General features: G+C 35.6%; 1 protein-coding gene across 1 annotated transcript; it reads left to right on the top strand.

The window, feature by feature from the left end:
• Window positions 1-19699: 19699 nt before the first annotated feature.
• Window positions 19700-22166, top strand: LOC141587907 (putative pectinesterase/pectinesterase inhibitor 51). Its single transcript, XM_074409371.1, has 2 exons — window positions 19700-20557; window positions 21481-22166. The coding sequence occupies exons 1-2, from the start codon at window positions 19777-19779 to the stop codon at window positions 22164-22166; spliced, it is 1467 nt and encodes a 488-aa protein (XP_074265472.1). The 5' UTR covers window positions 19700-19776.
• The last annotated feature ends 1515 nt before the right edge of the window (window positions 22167-23681 follow it).

Genomic DNA, 23681 nt, shown 5'->3' with positions numbered 1-23681 from the left:
ACATTTACACTTCCCATGTCAGCACATTTACACTTCCAGTAACTCCACATTTACACATACTATATCCTCACATTTACACTTTGAATATCTTCACATTTACACTTCCAATTTAGACAGTTTTACACTTTATTTGTTCACATTTACACTTCTCCTATATTCAAATTTACACTTTCTAATTGTTCTTATTTACACTTTTTTTTTGTTCACATTTACACTTGGGCTGTCACCACATTTACACTTTAAGTGTGTTAACATTTACACTTTAAGTGTGTTAACATTTACACTTACAGTGTAAATGTCACTAAATTACAAGTGTGTTACACTTGCAGTTTAGTCACATTTACACTTTGAATAAACTATGATTATAAATGCCAAAAAATAGTCAACCATTACACTTCATTAGTGTAATTTACCATTACACTTCATTACTGTAAAGCTTACACTTGCAAACATTGCAAACCACAAACAAAAACCTTCTTTTCTAAGTTCAAGATTGCCAAACAAAATACATTTAAAAAAAAATATGTCCACAAATTGTTCACTTTTTCGACAACACAAATTTAATTTTGCGCTTCTTTTGTAACTTGGCCCATAAATCTTCTTTTCCAGCGATAAACCTATTCAACTTTGCTTCAAAAATGTCTCTGTTGACATTTATGTCAGCTAGAACAAGCGTCGCCACCAACTCGACTACCAAGTACCGTTGATTCCTCTTCCTCTCCAAGTCTGGATGCTCAAAAGGTTGACCCTCGTACATCAAAGATATACATCATACGTAAAATCCCCGATTCTCGTTATGTTAGGAAGGGGTGTTTGCCGCCTGAACGGGATTTGCCGATCTTTGAAAGCTAGTAATCTCATATCCCCTGTCCGTTCGACGTCCCAAATAATCGCTAACAAACCGATGCCACTTGGCGAGTAACATTGCACATTTCAGATCGATCCTGCTTGGCATGATGTTGGTAGTCAAGGAGATCAACAGTTTGTTGTCCAAAATTTATACACACGCATGCAAAGTGCCCACCAATGTTGACAGGTACGAAGATAAACTCGGCATTCAGGTTGAAAGTTTTATCACAGTCCTGGATGAAGGTATCCCAAATGTGATACACCGATCGTGATGTCATTAGATCGTGAGCACGCTTCACGTATATCCAAAAGCCGCATGATACATTCCCTGTTCGGAGGAGTGAGTGAGACTACATAATAAAAGTAAGAACTAATGTATAACTTTTAGGCTTTGTGCAGGGGGGGTGTACCATATGACGTATCCCAAAGAAGGCCATCCTAGGAAGTAAGTGTTCAAAGCAGGCTCCAAATGGTTCAAAGAAAACAGCCCACGACTCAATGACAACAGGCGACATTACAACCTCGGGAAGCATGGTCATGATGTCGGACCGGCGCAGGCATGCGCATGCCCACTGTACCAAGAGATTGATTCACTGCAATAAAACACACGTATAATAGTAAGAAATTGAGAAGTAGTTACAAATTAAATATCGTAACTAATTGGCCCTGTTATAAGAGTCTGGCAGGTACTAACGAATCTTCAAAGTTGTAGTCGTCTAACAAGCAATAGTCCACCGCATGCTTTCGACGTGATCGAATACCCCTGACCAAGCTTTGATTGTTCCGTAAGAAGGTCGAGACAACAAGAGTCTGTGTACCAAAGCAGCCCACGTCAATTGAGCAACCCAAGCCATCCCCCCGCCCGGGGACGGCTCCGCATTTACCGACAAAGGTTGGCTACTGACGATCACTACTGACGCTCAACAACAAATGGGGTCGCTTTCCGCCAGTATGGCTGCTGCACTGACCACCGGACTTCCTTCTATGCGTTTAGGGGTGGGACGCAACACGGGGACGTTCTCGTACGTAATCTCTTCCTCATCGTCCGTGCTCCGCTTCGTGCAACATTGGAGACCGGGTTCACACCTTGACCATACTTTTCCCTGAATTGGGTTATCCTTGAGCGAACGCTCTCCCTCACTTTGTTATGGTCACTCAGGATAAGAATCGACACCACTTCAGCACGGACGGGGTTCAGAACGTCCCTCTCACCTAAGGCGCAGTCAAATAGCTTCCCATTGAAAAGCAGCATGTGTATCATCATGTACACCCCGCAATCAAACGCAGAATAACCGGTACCTTGCCATTTAAATTCGACATTCACAAATTTGAACCCGGCAACCTTTGAACCTCGACAAACCCTTTAGACTCCGATACGCACCCATTAAATCACACTTTAAAAAGGAATTTAAAAAAAGTCAATTTAAAAACAAAGTGTTTAAAATTCCGTAATACATCAACACCAAGAACAAATTAAGGTATGCTATTTATAATTATTACCGCAATACGGGAAATTCCAAAATATGGAAGCTTCTCAAAATCATCGTCGTATCGACGGTTGTCCAAATACTCTATCTGCTCGGAAACGAAGTTTATGCATGCACAGCTGTAATGATCATTATTGCCAGATAAGATCGGGATGAAGACTTGGCGGGTGTGACAACAAAGACATAAAAGATACACTCAGTAAAAAATACAGATTTACACTTTCAATAATTCGTCACATTTACAATCCTTGTGTCATGACATTTACACTTTCCATATATTCACATTTACACTATATATGTCATGACATTTACACTTCATATTTAGTCACCTTTACACTCCCTGTGTCATAACTTTTACACTTCACTATATCTCACATTTACACTTCCTATGTGATGACATTTACACTTCACTATGTATCACATTTACACTTCATATTTCATTACATTTACACTTCACAAATATCTCACGACATTTACAGTTCACTAAGTCTCACGTTTACACTTCATATGTCATGACATTTACACTTTACATATATTCACATTTACACTTTATATGTGCTGACATTTACACTTTCTATTTAGTCACCTTTACACTCGCTATGTCTTCACATAAAAGACATAAAAGATACACTCAATAAAAAATACAGATTTACACTTTCAATAATTCGTCACATTTACAATCCCTGTGTCATGACATTTACACTTTCCATATACACATTTACACTATATATGTCATGACATTTACACTTCATATTTAGTCACCTTTACACTCCTTGTGTCATAACTTTTACACTTCACTATATCTCACATTTACACTTCCTTTGTGATGACATTTACACTTCACTATGTATCACATTTACACTTCATATTTCATTACATTAACACTTCACAATATCTCACGACATTTACAGTTCACTATGTCTCACGTTTACACTTCATATGTCATGACATTTACACTTTACATATATTCACATTTACACTTTATATGTGCTGACATTTACACTTTCTATTTAGTCACCTTTACACTCGCTATGTCTTCACATTTACACTTTCTATATAATCACATTTACACTATACATCATGACATTTACACTTCACTATGTATCACATTTACACTTCATATTTCATGACATTTACACTTTCTTCTTAATCACATCCAGGCATTTACACTTTCTGTGAAAATCACATATACACTTTCGGTGTGATGACATTTACACTTCACAATAGGTCACATTTACACTTACCATATCAGATCCAAGTTGAAATGGAGACAAACAGGATTGAATCCAAGCATCCCACCCAGCCCAGATTTCGTCCTTTTTGTCAAGAACAATTCCTTTCTTCTTCGCTTTCCAAATATCCAGTGCAGGGCTCTGTTCAAACGAAGGGCAGCGCTATTAAATTTAGAAACTTACGTTACAATTAAATTGGAACTATAAAAATTGCATTGAGTGAGGATAGGACAAGTACGGTGTGACTAAGCCCAAAGAAACAACGAGAGGATGCAAATCGTGCGCTTTGGTCATACATCATCTTATTGATTAGTAGGCACCAACAATCGATTCATGAATTCATAACTTCCTGTCCAGGTTCAAGGGTTAACATGTCTTCCCGTGACACGAAGAAAAAGTCCGAAAAACCGCCAATTCTTCCCTACAAAAAAAGAAAAAATTATATAAGGCGAACATGGTTACGACAACATATAAGTATTAATATGTTTGACATAGAAATTAATCGACTCACCCTTTCAACCAAGCTTCTGATTTGTTAAATACGTAGTCCATGACGTATTTCCTTTCCTTAAAAACACCCCTAAATAACTTCTTATTCAAATTTCAGGTCTCTGAGAACAAAGCCCTGCTCGGGCATGGGTTCCCCACAATCCATGGTGCAAGTCGATTCTCGGGGACCACTTCCATGCACCGTAAGGGCTCACTGAATGAAATAGGAAAGGGTGGTGATCCATATTTCTCCTGGGACATAAATTTCCCGACCATCCGCGGCACGGCTGGTTGAGAAGGGCCTCGCCACATCGGTCGTTCCAAAATCCTCACCAAAACCCCTTAAATGCCTCAGCTAGCTCTGCAGATATAAACGTACACCGAAATTCCGAACTTAAACTCAGGCGGAGGGTGCTTCAACAACCACCTTATCTCGCTCCCTCTCGCAACATCCATGAGCTTGTCATCATTCGAAATGGACCAGACAACCGGGTTGTTCAAGAGGGCCCTCACCTTGCTCGTTGACCATGCCACTACCAATCTCTAACCCTTCTTGCGATGCATCTTCACGGACTATGGTCAAAACAACGCCATGCTCACAATCCTGCTTTCGTGCGACTAACTTGGCGTCGGTCAACGGGCCGTTCCACTCCCCGCGCCGCTAACATCTACAAATCACCGGACACTAGTCCAACCACGAGTGGTTCGGGCCCACGGCAGGTCCCCGGTCTTCGGGCGGCTCCATGTCCATGCCCTACACAAACCTCATCCCGGACGCTTGCACCGCTAACATCCACATCCACATCCACGCCTGGCACTAGTCCAACCACCACCGATTCAGGCCCACGGCGGTCCCCGATCTTGAGGCGGCTCCATATCCATTCCCCGCACACTGCCTCGTCTGTTCTCTCGGTGCACCACCCCGTGCCACTTCACCGTCACCGCACCGACAACTTTTTCAGCGCGTTATCAATATCAGCTGTCGCTATAAATTTCAACTGAAATGAAGATGATCCATCTTCAATTGTCGGGACTACCACATCCGCATCCACCTTGTTTGCTACTTTTGAAAAAGACGCCTCCCCTTCACCGAAATGGCCCCTGTTCTTGAGCCACTCCATATCCATACCCCCGCACAATCTCATCCTCACCTATCTGTACGCAACCCTCTACCGCTTCACCACCACCGTGACCAATATCTCACAAACCTTGCAGCGTTCTCAATATCAGCAGTCGAAATAAATTTTAGTTGAACTGAAGATGAGCCATCTTCAGTTGAGTGACCTACCACATCCGCATCAACCTTATTCGTTGCTTCTGACTTACACTTCTCAACAACATGTTCAGCTTTCTCAGGGGCACCACTAGTGTCAGGCACTTCCCCTCCCAAACTTTCCTGCTCCTCGTTCAATGAGGGCTTTGTGTAAGCTTCTTCAACTTCATCCGGGCTATAAATTTTCTCAAGAATCTGCCGATCGCTTAATTGAGTCAAGTCGTCGGTTAAATCTAGCCCACATTCCTCTTCCTCTCGTCGACAGGCTTCGTTAAGTTCAGCGGTGTTGTAGAAACCAGCGGTCTCCATTACCGTGACATCGCCACATCACCGCTTTATCACCCAAATCGAATCTTCTGCAAGTGACACAGGCTCTACAGTAGGCGTAAACTCGAACTTAGGAACCTTGGTCTTTCTTTTCTTGCTTGCCTTTGTTTGTTTCTTGGCCGCCTGTTTTTTTTCTTGGCCAACATCTGACAATGAGGGAGCGTTATCATTATACTTCTTCATTTGGGACGCTAAATTTCCAACTTCTTCAACATATTCCTTCACCTTTGCACCTTCAAAAAAAGCTTGCGTCGCTTGTGACGGAACAAGATCAGTTGAAGAAGAAGCACCTGTTGTTAAATTCTTAAGCAATGCAGCTGCATCCGTATACCACGAATAGAAGGCCACAGCATTCCTTTGAATCTTCAAGTACAGCTCGTGTACACCCTACAGTTGGTAACAAAAAAAGATTTAAGAGTCTAGATACACAAAATATACCTCTCAATATATATATATATATATATATATATATATATATATATATATATATATATATATATATATATATATATATATATATATATTAAAAAAAAATATGCGATTAATTAAACATTCATAACATAAATCTTATATCTACAAAATTTCTAGCTTTCAACTCATCGTCATCTTCAACACCGGGAGGGAGTTCAATCTGAATAAACTTCTTATCGGGTGATGTACCCGACGTTGAAATCAGAAGAGGCGTAGGGCTTGCCAATGGCGCCTTGGGCGCGCCAGCTATAGCCAACATCGTATTACCGTGTCCTTCTCATCGTGGGTCCTGTTTTGACATCGCGGGTACTTCACCTTCGACAAAGTTAGTCAACCAAGTGGCCCCACGTCCACTCATCCTTTAACCTCTTCGATAGAGTTTTCGATCCCAATGCTTTGAATAAGTGGAAGGCCATCTAGGGAACTCTTGCCACGGTAATCATACCGCTGAAAATAAGTAATCATAAGGAAAGGGATACAACCAAGCAGATGTGATCGCATCGCACGCGAGCCTCGGCTGCAAAGATTAGCTAAACATTCTAATACATACGAGCACCAGTCATACTCCGGTATGGCACTCACATCTTCAACCACTTTCAAAAGTTTGATTTCAATGTCGTTGTTCAATGTCGGCGCAAGGAATGATGAAATGCTAAGAAGCACAAACAGCGCGTAAATTCATCACCTCCATCTTTGAATTGCTCTGACTCAATATAATTGAAGACGTCTCCTAAAGGAATAGAATCGAATTTGATTTCACTTTGAACTTTTTGCGCCACGCTTGTTTTATGCGCACATATTTTTCATCTTTAGAACCAGGCATATGTCCAAAGAGGTACTATTTCCATCTCTCTCTCACCAAGAGGTAACATGAAACAGTCATAGACATCATACTTAGTAACCATAAACTCCTTCAACTCCGACGCCCTGAAAACATGAGAACCATCGATGAAAGCCTCAAGAAATTCAGAACATGTGAAAGCGGGAAAGTTCGAGTTTAAGATGAAGCAGACCCCAAATCCAATCCTCTCGTACAATGCTCGTTGGACAATGTTAAGCTTACCAATAAGCTTGTGAAGCCGGTTGGGCGACACTTAACGGAAAACAAGAGGGGTAACTTGTGGTTGTTCTTCACTTCCAGCTACTTCTCCATCAAATACCATCTGAATCAGGAACAAAAAGTACATAAGAAATGCACAATATCAGTCAACCTATAACAGTCTACACATTTACATTTACACTTACTCTATCCTCACATTTACACTTCCAGTATCTTCACATTTACACTTCCAATTTAGTCAGATTTACACTTTATTTGTTCACATTTACACTTCTACTATCCTCACATTTACACTTCCAGTATCTTCACATTTACACTTCCAATTTAGTCAGATTTACACTTTATTTGTTCACATTTACACTTCTACTATCCTCACATTTACACTTCCATTATCTTCACATTTACACTTCCAATTTAGTCAGATTTACCCTTTATTTGTTCACATTTACACTTCTACTATCCTCACATTTACACTTCCAGTATCTTCACATTTACACTTCCAATTTAGTCAGATTTACCCTTTATTGGTTCACATTTACACTTACTCTATCCTCACATTCACACTTCCATTATCTTCACATTTACACTTCCAATTTAGTCAGATTTACCCTTTATTGGTTCACATTTACACTTACTCTATCCTCACATTTACACTTTCATTATCTTCACATTTACACTTCCAATTTAGTCAGATTTACCCTTTATTTGTTCACATTTACACTTACTCTATCCTCACATTCACACTTCCAGTGTCTTCACATTTACACTTCCAATTTAGTCAGATTTACCCTTTATTTGTTCACATTTACACTTCTCCTATACTCACATTTACACTTCCAGTATCTTCACATTTACACTAACAGTTTAGACAGATTTACAATTTATTTGATCACATTTACACTTCTACTATCCTCACATTTACACTTCCATTATCTTCACATTTACACTTCCATTATCTTCACATTTACACTAACAGTTTAGACAGATTTACACTTTATTTGTTCACATTTACACTTCTCCTATACTCACATTTACACTTCCAGTATCTTCACATTTACACTAACAGTTTAGACAGATTTACACTTTATTTGATCACATTTACACTTTTACTATCCTCACATTTACACTTCCATTATCTTCACATTTACACTAACAGTTTAGACAGATTTACACTTTATTTGATCACATTTACACTTCTACTATCCTCACATTTACACTTACTCTATCCTCACATTTACACTTCCATTATCTTCACATTTACACTAACAGTTTAGACAGATTTACACTTTATTTGATCACATTTACACTTCTACTATCCTCACATTTACACTTACTCTATCCTCACATTTACACTAACAGTTTAGTCAGATTTACACTTTATTTCTTCACATTTACACTTCTCCTATCCTCACATTTACACTTACTCTATCCTCACATTTACACATTGAATATCTTCACATTTACACTTCCAATTGGGTCAGATTTACACTTTATTTGATAACATTTAAACTTTCTATTTGTTCACATTTACACTTTTTTTGCTTCACATTTACACTTGGCATGTCCTCACATTCACAGTCCCAATTACATCACATTTACAATGCCCAAAAACAGGCTCGATTAAAACCCTAACAAATACATTGACACTACCCATCAATTCAGATTTACACTATGAATTTAATTAAAAATTCAAACACACAATAAAATCACATAAATTGAAACACGCAATAAAATTGAAACACGCAATATAAAAATTACGACTCAAGCATAATTTGCAAAATTAAAAAAGTTAAACAAAGAAAAGAATAAAGGATGATCAGTGAATTACCTTCAAAGTGAGGCAAAGAAACAAAGATAGGAACTACAAGGGTTTGAATGCGATAAAATATAGAAAAGAAATGGAATTGTTGTATTTGGTAAGCAAGAGAAATGGAACAGTAATGAATAGAAAAGAAATGAAGAAATGTGAGATGAAAGGCAGGAATAAGGAAGGACGGTTTTTTGAAATTATGAGGAGGTTGTATGAGATAGTGAAGGAAGTTGAATAACGTGCAAGTGATCGATGAGGAACATACATGCGAATGAACAAAAAGTCTAATAGCCTAAGGAGAGAGGTAATTAGTCTACATATTATTTTAATGTTATAAGTTGCTTTTTGGTGTAATCTTAGTCATTCATCCTCACAATCTAAGGGCTCTAAATGGGACTTATGGACTTAATGTCTTAAGGTGGACTCACTTGATCCTTCCTCTATATATATATATATATATATATATATATATATATATATATATATATATATATATATATATATATATATATATATATATATAGAGTAAAGTTCTTCTAAGTCCTTCATATCTTTTGAGTCCCTAAGTCCTTATAAGGGCTCTTGGATGAAGGGAATGAAAGGATGAGATTACATCTCAATGAATGGCCACAAATCAACCTAGTCTAATTAGCTCCTCATTGCAATTAAGTTACCCACTAATCCATTCATCCCTCATTATCACAAACTTCTTCCATCTCTCTAAATCTCACAATCTCTCCTTTTTCTCTCTTCCTCTCATCACCAAACCACAAAAATAAAAAAACCCAAAACAAAAAAAACCCAAAACCAAAAAAAACCAAAACAAAAATTTGAAAAACAATTTCATCTCCCTCCTTCCCTCCCTCCATCCCTCCCGTACCCTCAAGACAACCACCCCGCACCCGACCACCGCCACCTTTCCCAGCCCGCACTAATATACCATCCGACACACCACTCCGACCATATACACTACGACAACCACCGTCACCTAGCCCACGACCCGTCTCCGTTCTCATTTTTCAGATTTGCCGCCACCACCATCTCCCCTCATTACTCCCACCACCGCACTCAACAACCTCCTACACAACCACCCCCTTGTCGACACACAACCGACCCACAACCGACCCACAACCACAACCAACCCACGACCAAACTCCACCTACTTCCCCTACACCGACGCCTGCCACTCACGGCCCCGACCTCCACGGACCACCAACCACTCCCTTCGTCCCCTACGTATTTAATGTCGACAGCCACCACCCCCACTCGAAACCACTTGCAACAACCACCAACATGTGAGTCACCACCGCATCCACCGTCTTCTCCTCCTCCACACAACACCACCAGGCCGGCACTCCTCCCTCCTTCACGGCCCACTGCCGCCACCCGTCTTATATTTCTCTTTATTCTTTTGGTTTTTCCAGATCTGTTTGTTTGATATTTTTTTTTTTTTTTTTGTTTTTTTCGGTTTTAAGTATATAGTTGTGTGTTATTATGTTTTTTTTAAATATTTTTTTAATCTCGGTTGTGTGTTTGGTTTTTTGTAATATTTCTATTTTCTATTTTTTTTTTGGTCAGTGAACCCAAAACTCGTTTTTGTTTTATATTTTTTTAGATCTAGTTTTTTGAAAAGAAATTGTGGTTTTTATTTATTAGATTTATTTTTTGATATAAATTATGATATAGGAGTAATTTTTAGATTTAGTTTTGAAAAGTTAAAACTAGATCTATTTTTTTTTTTTCAGATTCTCTTTATTGGTTGATTTTTAACTTCTAGTAAAGTTGAAGTTACACTTATTTTGGTTAAAATTACACTTTTTTTGGTTAAAATTACACTTTTTTTGGTTAAAATTACACTTCTTTTAGTTAAAATTACACTTTTTTGGTTAAAATTACCCTTATTTCTGTTATAATTACACTTTTTTTGGTTAAAATTACACTTTTTTTGGTTAAAATTACACTTCTTTTGGTTAAAATTACACTTTTTTGGTTAAAATTACCCTTATTTCTGTTATAATTACACTTTTTCCTGTTAAAATTACACTTTTCTCTATTACAATTACACTTTTTCTTGTTGGAATTACACTTTTTCTTGTTACAATTACACTTTTTCCTGTTAAAATTACACTTTTTTCTGTTAAAATTACACTTTTTCTTGTTGGAATTACACTTTTTCTTCTTACAATTACACTTTTTATGTTAAAATTACACTCAATTCTCTCACAATTACACTTTTTCTTCTTACAATTACACTTTTTTTTGTTACAATTACATTTTTTATGTTAAAATTACACTCAATTCTGTTACAATTACACTTTTTCCTGTTAAAATTACACTTTCTCTTGTTGGAATTACACTTTTTCTTGTTACAATTACACTTTTTCTGTCACAATTACACTTTTTCTTCTTACAATTACACTTATTTTGTTACAATTACACTTTTTATGTTAAAATTACACTCAATTCTATTACGATTACACTTTTTCCTGTTAAAATTACACTTTTTCTTGTTGGAATTACATTTTTATTCTTTTAAAATTACACCTTTCTACTTTAAAATTACACTTTTTTCGGTTAAAATTACACTTTTTCCTGTTAAAATTACACTTATCTCTATTAATGACTAAAGTTAGACGGACTAATTTGGACTATTTGGACTAATTTGGACTATTTGGACAATTTGGACTATTTGGACTAACTAATTTGGACAATATGGACTAACTAATTTGGACATTTTGGACAATATGGACTAACTAATTTGGACTATTTGGAAGAACTAATGGAGTTTACGATTAAATTGAATACAATATTTACAACTAAATTTGGAATAAAATTATACAATTTTGGACTAAAAATACATTTTTGGATTGAAAATACACTATTTACGAATAATTTTGAACTAATAGTACACTATTTACAACTAAATTTAGAGTAAAATTACACAATTAGAACTAAAGTTACACAATTCATTTATTTTGAGTCATTTAGATTGTGCAATTCCAATCATTGTCCACTAAAGTGTAACTTAGTAAATTGATAGTGTGTATCTTTTATCATTTTATGAGTGTAATTTTAGTCAACAAAAGTGTAATTTTAGTCCAAAAAAGTGTAATTTTAGTCTACAAATGTGTAACTTTAATCCACAAATGTATAAATTTAGTCTACAAAAGTGTAATTTTAGTCTACGAAAGTGTAATTATAATCCATAAAAGTGTAATTTTAATCCAAATGTATAACTATAGTCCAAATTTGTGTATCTTTAGTCCAAATTGTGTAATTTTAGTCCAAATTGTGTAATTTTTGTCCAAATTTCTGTAACTTCAGTCCAAATTCTTCTAACTTTAGTCCAAAATCGTAACTTTAGTCATTGAGAAGATAACCTTAGTAGAGATAAATGTAACTTTAATGAAGACAAGTGTAATTTTAAAGGAAAAAAGTGTAATTTTAACAGAAAAAAGTGTAATTTTAACGGAAAAGTGTAATTTTAACCCGAAAAAAAGTGTAATTTTAACAGAAAAAAGTGTAATTTTAACGGAAAAAAGTGTGATTTTAACAAGGAAAAAACTGTGATTTTAACCAAAAAAAGTGTAATTTTAACGGAAAAAAGTGTAATTTTAACGGAAAAAAGTGTAATTTTAACGAAAAAAGTGTAATTTTAACCGATAAAGTAATTTTAATAGATCCTAAATCACACAATACCAAAAGAAAATTTTAAATACGAAATTTGGCAAATATATATAACAAGACGAATATTAACAAAGTGATATCAACAAGAAAAAAGTAAAAAATGAGATTTCATAACTAATAGATTTAGTACTAAAATAAAACTATAATTTGTAAGAATGTCAATAACCGGAAAAAAAAAAAAAAAGACCAAAACATGAAAATTGAAAAAAAAAAACGGAAATGGAAGAAAAAAAAACGGGTCAATGAAAATTTATCTATTTTAGTAGATCTAAGATTAAAATTAAAAAAACTCTCAAATTTAAAACAATATTATATAGCAAGACGATATAAGGAGAAAAAAAAAACAACAAACAAAATAAAAAGAACACCCAAACATCAAGTTTTTTTTTTTTTAAAAAAAAAAAAAAAAAATTGACGTTCGGCGGCAGCGGCGGCGGTGGTGGCGGCGGTTGGCGACTGTGGTGGTTTCCGGTTGGTGGTGGTAGTTGGATGGTGAATGAGGAAAAGATGAGTAAATGATTTATTTGGATTTTTTGGGTTTTTTATTTGTTTAGTTTTTTGGGTTTTTTTTTTTCTTGGTTTTTTTGGAGAGAATATGGAAGAGTGAGATATAGAGAGAGAATGAGGAGATGTGATAATGAGTTGGTGAATGAAAGATGAGGAGGATTAATGTAGTTAATGAGAAAATTAGAGGAAGATGGCAAAATTAGAGGATTAACCTTAATTTTTTGGTTCTCATCTTAGCCCTCCATTTTAAAGATCCAATGGCCCATAATGAGACTTATGGACTCAAATGTAAGAGGAGGACTCATTTGATCTTTTCACTATATATATATATATATATATATATATTTATATTTATATTTATATTTTATTTTTTATTTTTTTATTTTTTTTTAATTAAAATTCGTAAGGGTCTTGCGACTCCTCATAAAATTCTGATGTACTGGACCTGGAGGAGACAATGTCATCAGAGGTTTGACATTTAAGGGCACCGATAAGTTGTCGTCGGGTGTTTGGATCATTTATCATTTGTTGGATGAGTTGATCATTAATTTTTGAGGTTTGGGTTTTTTGAGTTTTGGGTTTTGAGGATGAAGCGTCTTTATTAAGATTATTGATGCTCCATTCTAGTTTCTTGCCAGTGGTTAAAAATGATTGAACGTTCTCAGGGGAACATAGTTCCACCATGAATTTGTTCCACCATTTTATCTTGAATTCCCTAACCAGAGATAAAGGATAGGGAGGTGGAAGGTCTTGTCGAAGTGTATAACTCCAACAAAGAATCCAGGGTAATTTGAATTCAGCATGAAAGCTGAGTGGTTTTGAAAAAAGTTCGCCTTTGGTGTTGGCGACAAAGGTGTCGAAGCCCTTCTGGCATGAAATGGGGTAAATGTCCTGCGTAGGACCAAAGAAATACCACCAACTGTAAAACCAGATTGGGACATTTTTATTGAATGTTTTGTTGAATGTTATAAACCAAGAGTGGTCAAAGTCTCGGAAAAGCAGAGCTCTTGACCATGCTAGTTTGTAGTCGGTATATGAGTAAGTTTGAGGGATAAATCTTTTTGAAAAATCCTTTTCAGTGTGTGGTTCAATCCATTCATCGGAATGAATAACCCTTTTGATTATTAATTTTGAATAAATGATTTCACCGTTTGTTGATCGGTCATGTTTAATGTCAGCTGAACCGGAATCAACTAGGATGAACTCATAAAATCGTTGAGTTTTTGAGGTATTGTCAGAAAACCAATGAAGATTGGTGGGAAAAGTTTTGTAAGTATTTTTCCTGATTTCCTGAACGGATGGAACTTGTTTGAATTTGGTGAGGCAGAGAGGTTCAACTGCCGGTTTGGTGAAGTAGTAAGATGAGGCACTGTTTTTTACCTCTTCTTGCTGCTTTTGGGCTTTTGAAAGCTTTGATTCGTTTTTCACAGCTTGACTGTAAGGTAATGAAGGAAAATTTGAAGTTAAAGGTATGAATTGGTTGGATGTTTTAATTTGAATGTTTTGGGAATTTGATGTAGATGGTTTTGAAGTGGGAGGTTTTGTGATTTGAATATTCATTTCATAATCATCAGAGGACTGATATCCTCCTTGTTGAGCTTGTTGAGCTCTTCCTTTTCCCTTGTTCTTGCTCGACATTTCGTCCCTGTAAAAATTCACTTGTTAGAAAATCAGGGAGAGAATTTTGATCTCCTTTAATGTATTCAATATCAAAATCGAAGACTGACAATATTGCTTGCCATCTTGCGAAAATTTGTTTTGAAACAATATTTTGAACATCTTTTTCTAAAACTTCTTTTGCTGATTTACAATCAATTCTTAAAAGAAATTTCTTATTGTATAAATCATCTTGAAATTTTGAAATACATAAAACAATTGATAAAATTTCTTTCTTAATAGTTGAATAATTTGTTTGAGGGTCAGTCCAGACTCCAGAGTGAAACCTAACAAGACACTCGGTATTTTGATTCTTTTGTTTAAGAATCCCTCCATAACCAATATCAGAAGCATCTGTTTCAACGATCATGAAAGCATTTGGGTCAGGGATAACCAGACATGGTAAAGACCTGACCTTTTCCTTAAGATGTTTGACTATGCTGGTATGAGACTCAGACCATGCAGGAGGGTTCTTTTTGAGTCGTTGGAATAAAGGTTTACACAATTGTCTGAGATTTGGGAAAAAATCTGAAACATAATTTAGACATCCCAAAAATTTTTGCAATTGAGTTTTATCCTTTATTTGATCTGGAAAACGATCAGCAAAATCTATAGCTCTGGCTATAGGTTTAATCGTTCCTTTGTATATGTCATGTCCCAAAAATCTGATTTTGCTTTGAAAAAGTTTCATTTTTGGGGCAGAGACAACCAAACCATTTTTCTCAATGGTATAAAGAAAAGTTTGAAGATGTTTGAAATGCTGTTCAATACTTTGAGAAAAAATCAAAACATCATCAATGTAGACAATTGAGAATGTAGAGAAAGGATTGAATATATCGTTCATAATGTTTTGAAATTCTGAAGGAGCATTTTTGAGTCTAAAAGGCATTACATTCCATTCGTAATGTCCAAAGGGAACAAAGAATGAATGCTTGTCTTAAATCATCTTCTTCTTCTCGCAATCTGTATTTGCTAGAAACCTGACTTCATGTCAAATTTTGAAAATACTTTTGCATTATAAAGACGTTTCAGAAGGTCTCGTCTATTAGGTATGGGATACCTAATCCATTGTAAAACCTTATTTAAAGGTTTAGAGTTAATGACAAGACGAGGTACTCCTCTTTCTTTTTCAGCATTGTTCATAACATAGAAAGCTGCACAACTCCAAGGAGACTTGGAGCGCCTTATGAGCTTTTTATCAAGAAGAGTTTGAATTTCTTTTTTGCAGACTTCTAAGAGTTCTGCGTTCATCTATATGGGACGTGCTTTTGTTGGAATAAGTTTCTCAGAAAAGTCTCTGATAAAAGGAAGATTGACAACATGTTTCTTCCTATCCTAGAAGGCATTAGGAATATCAGCACAGACTTTACTTTTGAATAAATTTTCCAAATCAAGAATCTGTTTCTGTATAACCGGTGACTGAAGTTTTTATTCAATCTTAGTATAAGAAACTTCTTCTTTGAGTTGAGATATTAATCTTCTTTTATGTTCGATAGTATTAATATGTTGATAAATTGTGGAGGATTGAAGAAGAGAAATATCTTTTTGCATCATAGGATTGATGAATTTAAAAGATAATTGTCTTCCCAAAATGTCTGTATGAAGACCCTTATTATCAACATTAAAGGGATAGATTTGAGTTAGGAACGGAGTTCCTAAGATTATGTCTTCTTTTATATCTTTTACGACTATAAAAGTATTTTTGAAGCTATAATCATCATTTATGATTTTTGCTTTTGAAATTTTATGTTCAATATGTAATGGGCTTCCATTAGCACCATACAATTGAGTTTTTGTTTTTGTATAATATTAAAAAGGTATTATACCTTCCCTGATGCAGTTTTGATCTGCACCACTGTCGATTAAAGCTAAAAGATTAGCTTTATAATCGCTTATTTGAAAGGTAACTATAGAATACCATTTTTGAAATTTTATACTTTCAATACTTTTGACGAATTTTAAATCGTTTTTAGATGAGCCAATGTCATCAGAATTAGTCTCAATAGTGACTTCTTCTAAAGGTCTTGGTTCTTCCGTAGATTTTGATTTTTCTAGATTAGTTAATCTAGCTTGTATTTCAAAATCTCTAATCTCAAGATTCTGAAGGTAGTTTTGAATTTCATTAACTTGAACCTTTAGAGAGTTAATCTCTTGTTGCATTTGCTTAGTAGGAGAAGAGGTTAGATCTATAAAAGATTTTCCTCTGATGGGATTCTCAGGACATTTACTGAGAAGCTTTGAAATGCTGAATGGTTCAGTAGCAGAGATTTTTTGATCTTTTAGGACCAAAGATTTGAGACGTTGTAAAGCATCTCTCTTAATCTCGGGGTTATCAATAGAATCAATTAAGTCAAAGAGGAACTCTTTGTTATCTTTGTCTGTTGTAACTTGAATCTTTTGAATAGGTGAAGAGGAAGCTGAATCATGAGTTTCAGAATCCGAAGAACTTTGAATGTGGTCAATATCCTCCCTTTCAGAAGAAGATGATGAAGACGTGAGAAGTAGCTTGGAAATCTTGCTACAGAGCAGGGAATCGTCTTGAAACAATTCCTTAATTTTTTGTTTTGTAAAGCATTTATCTGCTTTATGGCCAGGTTTGCCACATTTATAACAGATAATTTCTTTTGAATTTGAGTTTGAAGGCTTCTTTCGTTTATATGGATGACGTTTTTTGTAATATGGAGGTGGATTTTGATAAGGTAGTTTTTGAGAAGATCGATGTTTCTTAAATCGTTTGTTGTGTTTACGATGTTTAGAAGAAGGAGCTTGAATTATTTTCAGCTCAAAAATTTGTTCTTACAAACCTACGATGTCCAACACTAAGTGATTATCGTTGGTATCAGGACACATTCCTCACTAATGTCCTAAGAAGACCAGACTGTAATGAATCCTTCTGGTAAGAGAAATACTCTTCTCATAAGTTTTTATCGTTATGTAACCGTAGTATAATATATGAACAAACCAATGTATATAAAGCGGAAAAATATTATTATTTTACCTTGTGTTTTAGACTATATTTTCTTATCAGTGTTCTCTCTTGGTTGCCCAGTAATTTCGTGTAAAAAATTTGTTTAATCTCAATAAAAGTTGGCGTTTATTTTTATAATAATAATAATAATAAAAGTTGCGGTTTTAAATAATAGTAATAAATAATAATAAAAATAAAAATAACAACAAGAACAATAATAATAATAATAATAATAATAATAATAATAATAATAATAATAATAATAATAATAATAATAATAATAATAATAATAATAATAATAATAATAATATTTAAGTTAATTTAAATTCGAATCGTGTAAGTTCGATTCGATCCTATAAGTTCGATTCGATTCAAATCCTATAAGTTCATTCATTTCAAATCCTATAAGTTCGATTCGGATCTAATAAGTTCGATTCGATTCGATCCTATAAGTTCGATTCGATTCGAGATCATATAAGTTCGATTCGATTCGATTGATTCGAGATCTTATAAGCTTAATTCAGTTCAGATCAGATCCGTTTCAGTCTAAAAAAACAGGGCATAAGAATAAGCTAAGCGAACGAAAATAAAGCGGTAATACATGAAGAAGTTTCTCTTTTTTTTTGGTAACGAGGAACCCGCAGCCGCTACCTTCGGTGCGCACTGGGTAAACCCGCGGGTGTACGTGATAGCCTGCAAACCACGTATACCAGGTAAACCACCCGAGGGTGACAGGCTCGAAGTCTATTAGGCATGGACTCATGCCAAAAATGCTCCACAAAATTTTGCTCTTGGAGAGGCTTGAACCTGGGTCTCCTGGAAATTTCACCCAAGTTTCTCTTTAATCATCTTAAAATGCATTGTTTTTGTGTACATTAATTACCAATAAAACCATTATTAGAAGTAATTGATTCTCCTAAATTAGTTAACAATACATGAGTTTTGACATATGAAAACACTTCCTTTGTCAAGGAAATAAATAAAATTGATTTTATTCCATTTAAACCATTATTCTTTTACGCTAAAACTTGGGAGAGACGGTCTTTCAATAAGTTATTGAGAGACCCGTCTTACGTACCTTTTTATTTTTATTTTGATCCTTTTGTTGTTAATGGTGAGATTGGTGACATAATAATTTCGTACCTATTTACATAATAGGTACTCGTACAAAATTACTATAAAAGAAAAGATTACATAACACAGAAACAAAAGCGAATTCTCTAACCTAATTCGTGTTCCATCTTGTATCTCATAAAATCTCAACTCCGGAACCTACATTGAGAAAATAATTTGTTATATATAATTGAGGAAATGAAACACACAAAATTACTCCCTTTTAAAATCCAGATTTTTAAAATCTCTCTTAAAATGCACTTTTTTTTAAAAATTGTTTCAAAACACCAATTAAGTTATTTATTCCGTCATTTTATAAACTTCTTTCGTTTGTATCTTAGGCAATTTATACTTTGAAACGTATAACAATGAAGAATAAATTCAAAAACAGACGTAATAAATCGCCTAAATTGGAGTTTTGAAGCAAATTTTGATAAAAGTAAATATTAAGAAGTAATTTTACGAAAAAAATTATATAAGAAAATAATTTTAGAAAACAAGAATTTCAAATGGAGTAATTTTTAATATACTCTAATTAATTATATGATCAACCTCATTCATTAATATGATTTATTTCCTAATTAGGGAGTACATAACTTAATCTAAAAGTAACTACAAATTTGACACCAACATTTTCCTATCTTCAAAGTTCCTTATTTCCCCCTTAACCATGGGAACCTCCTTCCTCCTTTGTTCCTTACTACTCATCCTTTCTTTCTCATCCTCGTCCTCGGCCCGCCTCCCCCATTTATCATCAAACGCGATAGCGGTCGAGGAAATTTCCAAAACCGACTTCCTAATCCAGCAGGCATGTAGCGCTACGAGATACCAGGAAGCCTGCCAATCCATGGTTTCGGCCAACTTTCACATCGGAGACGAAGCAAATGTAACGCACGTGATTTACGCCGCGATCATTGCTATGTCAAAAAACAGTAAAACAGGCCTTGAAAATATCCAACATATTTTAAACTCCCCCAACAATACCGTGACAACTTCCGCAACAGCGCTAATGTGTAGGGACTATATAACCATGTCCGCGGGCCGTGCCATTTCAATGGGCAACGCTATCCACAAAAGAGCGTGGCGACACGCACGCGCGTACGGATCCTCATTACTTTCTTATCAGAACGACTGCGTGTCGAAGCTCCAGTACGTTAATAATGAGAACACAACCGACGTACAATCGACAATTTCGTTCTTTTACACAACTCTCATTATCTCCACCAGCAATATTCTCAGCATGTTATGGGCCTTGGACGCATTTGGGCCGGATCCCGTGGGATGGGTTCAGCCTCAAACCGAACGGGTTCATATGTGGGACCCTGTTGTGAAGCCGTTACATCTTGAACCTGTGTTTGACTTCGCTGACCATACCCCTGACGTTATGGTGTGTCAGGACGCTGCTGGGTGTTTTAAGACCGTGCAGGAGGCGGTGGATGCGGCGGTGGCGAAATTAAAGGGACAAAATAGGTTTGTTATCAAAATTAAGGCTGGAGTGTATGAGGAGACTGTGAAAGTTCCGTTCGATAAGACCAATTTGATGTTTATAGGGGATGGTATTGGTAAAACTATTATTACGAGCAACTTTAATCTTGAGGGATTTACCGTATTTGAATCCGCTACTGTTTGTAAGTCCAATTCCAATTCCAATTTCAATTTCATTTTTATCCATTTTAATTTGGGAAAATGCACGCGGTGTCTTTAAGTTTCGAATTTTGCTCAAAAGAGCCAATTTTTTGTTCCGGAAAACTTTAATAGACTATAACTCGTGTCTAGGGGTTCAGAAAGTGGATTTTTTTTCAAATCGATTATCTTTCCGAGAACTACGATTTAAAAAAAAAATTGTCGTATTTGGATCCGTGGCTAGAGTTTTTGTACGTAAAAGTTTTTTTACCGAACAAACTTTGAGTAACGATATCTTTTAGTCACGAATTCCAAACTCGACAATTTTCTTTTCAAATCGTAGTTCTCGCAAAAATAATCAATTTGAAAAAAAATCGTCACTTTCTGAGCTCGTAAACACGAGTTATAGCCTCTTAGGCTCTGTTTGGTAAAATTAACTGAAAAGGTAGCTGAAAAATGAAAAGGTAACTGAAACCTGAAAAGGTAACTAATAAGCTAGCTGAAAATTAGGAACGGATAAGGTAACTGATTATATAAAAAAGTGTTTGACAAACTAACTGAAAAGGTAACTGATTTTGATGAAATAACGTAAAAGGATATGATAATTATTTAATACGGAGTAGTATAGATTTAAAGGGTAAAAACGGAAAATCAAACCAAATCAGGTACCTGAAATCTCTAGGTAGCATTTCATTTCAGGTAGCTTATTTGGTCAAACGCTTAGAAAAAAATAAGGTACCTAAAATTTTGGTCAAATAAACTACTTTGACCAAATCTGGTACCAGAAATATCTTGCCAAACGGAGCCTTAAAGTTTTTCGGATAAAAAAATTAGGTATTTCAGCCAAAACATCACTCTAACGTACATTTCCTATAAGACGGTTTCATATATGTTAATTTTCGATAAATTTTTCGTTATTTTGGTGCAGCTGTGATCGGGGATGGATTCTTTGCGACGAACATAACATTCCAAAACACGGCAGGGCCGGATGATCGACAAGCAGTGGCCTTCCATTCAAGCAGTGAATTTTCTTACATTGAAAATTGCGAGTTCTTAGGTAATCACGGGACGCTTTATGTTCACTCAAATCGGCAATTGTACAAATCATGTCACATTGAAGGGAACGTGGACTTCATTTTCGGAAATGGTGCAGTCATCTTCCAGGACTGCACCATTTTAGTCCGCCCACGCCCACTTCAACCAGAGGGGGGCGAGACCAATGTCATCGCTGCTCAAGGTAGAACCGACCCTGTACAATCTACAGGGTTCGTGTTTTTGGGTTGTGTCATCAGTGGGACCGATGACTACATCAAGTTGTACAATGCTAACCCGAACTTGCATAACAATTACTTAGGAAGGCCGGCGGAGGTTTATTCTAGGACTGTTTATATTAACTGTATTATGGAAGTGATTATAAAACCGGATGGGTGGGCCCCAAAAGACGGAGATGTCGGACTGGATACTCTTTTCTTTGGGGAGTTCGGCAATTCGGGTCCTGGTGCGGATACATCGAAGAGGGTCAAATGGAGTAGCCAGATTCCCGAAGAACATATCGTTGTTTATTCAGTTGAGAACTTTTTACAAGGCGATGACTGGATTCTTACAGATTATTGAGTTTAAGGGCATCCAAAACATATATACACGGTTATTTGAACGAGCGGTTAATCTTGTGTAAGACTGTTGTATCATTGATACCACTATACATTATCAACGTATTAATACTCCGTACCACTTCAAATGTCTCGCTGAGTCACGATTTGGTGTGTCTATTTGTTCTTTTTTTTTTTTAACGGATTTTTTCCATGTGGTAATGGGTTATACTCGTATACCATATCGGGTAGGACGTAGGTCGGTTTGAGTTCAGTCGGGTTAGGTTATATATTAGGTTAGGATTACACTCGAATCAGGCCGGGTTCGGTCGATTATGAGTCGGGTTAGTCCGTCACTTCTTGGATTGGATTCGGGTCGGGTAGGGTTCAGGCTGTTATGTGGTCTATAATGTGGTCGGCTCAAGTCACTTTTAGTTGGGTCATGTCATTATGGAGTTCATTACTGGTCGGGTAATTATTGGAGCAGGTCATTCTGATAATTTGTTGGGTCATCATCATTTGACTGTTCAATGTTGGGGTTACATTTCTAATTAACTAGCAGTTATTTTTCAAATCGAGTCAATTTCAGATTATAAATTTGCTTTATATTCATAACTCGATACAATAAGAGAATAGGCAACCGAAAAAAAATTCCGGTCAAAGTGCACCCGCTCAATTATGAAAATAAATGTTTCTTTCATTAAACTAATGCGCTTTCATTAAAAAAAATAATAGTGTTATCATCTAATTACAATCTTTCAATAAACTCTAAATTATAATCTTTTAGTTAAAATATTATTAAAAGAGATATAAAATTATTAACTACAAATTGCTAAATCTTTCATTTGTGCTATTAACAGAGAAGGATTTGACAAATACTTGTTATGTATAAAACTAAACTATAAACTGTTATTACTAACTTTGTGACAAAATAAGAATTCATTATAATAATTTGATAACATTTATAAAATGAAATAATGAGCTTCGATCAAAATAAATGTCTCACTTAAGTATACTAGATGTCATGACCACCACAAACGCGCGTACACCAAGGCAATAAAACTGAAGTTGAAACCAAAACAACATTCTAAGCGAGCACAAATCACCTCTATCAAAGGTGCAAATGGTTAAAAGTCTAACCCAACGCTCCAATGAACAAACGTTCGTTGAAGTTTTAAATGACCCCTTATGAGATCCCAACGGGTCTTTTTAAAGAAGCCAAATAGCTCCCGGAGCCCAAATCGCCTAACTGCCACTGGAGCGCAAAAACAGATGTAAGCTTGTCGTGAGGATCAATTAGCTTGACCTGCAGAGTACCAAACCATCGTTAAGCAAACGTACTCACCAAACCCAAAACATGTCAACTTTCAAAATTTTCGCTCCCAAAATCTTTTCACCGATAATTCAACAAAGCCAAATTACGCCTAAAACACAACTAACGCTTTAACATATCCTAAATCATAACTCTAGCCTGTTTTCATTATACTGCCGAGATGAGACATGAATTTGCATCCAAACAATCATTAATAGAAGTAAATGA

Source organism: Silene latifolia, chromosome 6 (assembly GCF_048544455.1).
Source record: "Silene latifolia isolate original U9 population chromosome 6, ASM4854445v1, whole genome shotgun sequence".
NCBI classification, from domain to species: domain Eukaryota; kingdom Viridiplantae; phylum Streptophyta; class Magnoliopsida; order Caryophyllales; family Caryophyllaceae; genus Silene; species Silene latifolia.
Note: the sequence above shows the minus strand (reverse complement) of the source record. Positions and strands in the feature narration are given on the sequence as shown.

Bases quoted from the DNA above. Each gene is read 5' to 3' on its own strand.
- LOC141587907 (XM_074409371.1), top strand. From the start codon at position 19,777: ATGGTTTCGGCCAACTTTCACATCGGAGACGAAGCAAATGTAACGCAC. The intron at 20,558-21,480 runs GTAAGTCCAATT...ATTTTGGTGCAG, and splicing joins ATTTGAATCCGCTACTGTTT to CTGTGATCGGGGATGGATTC.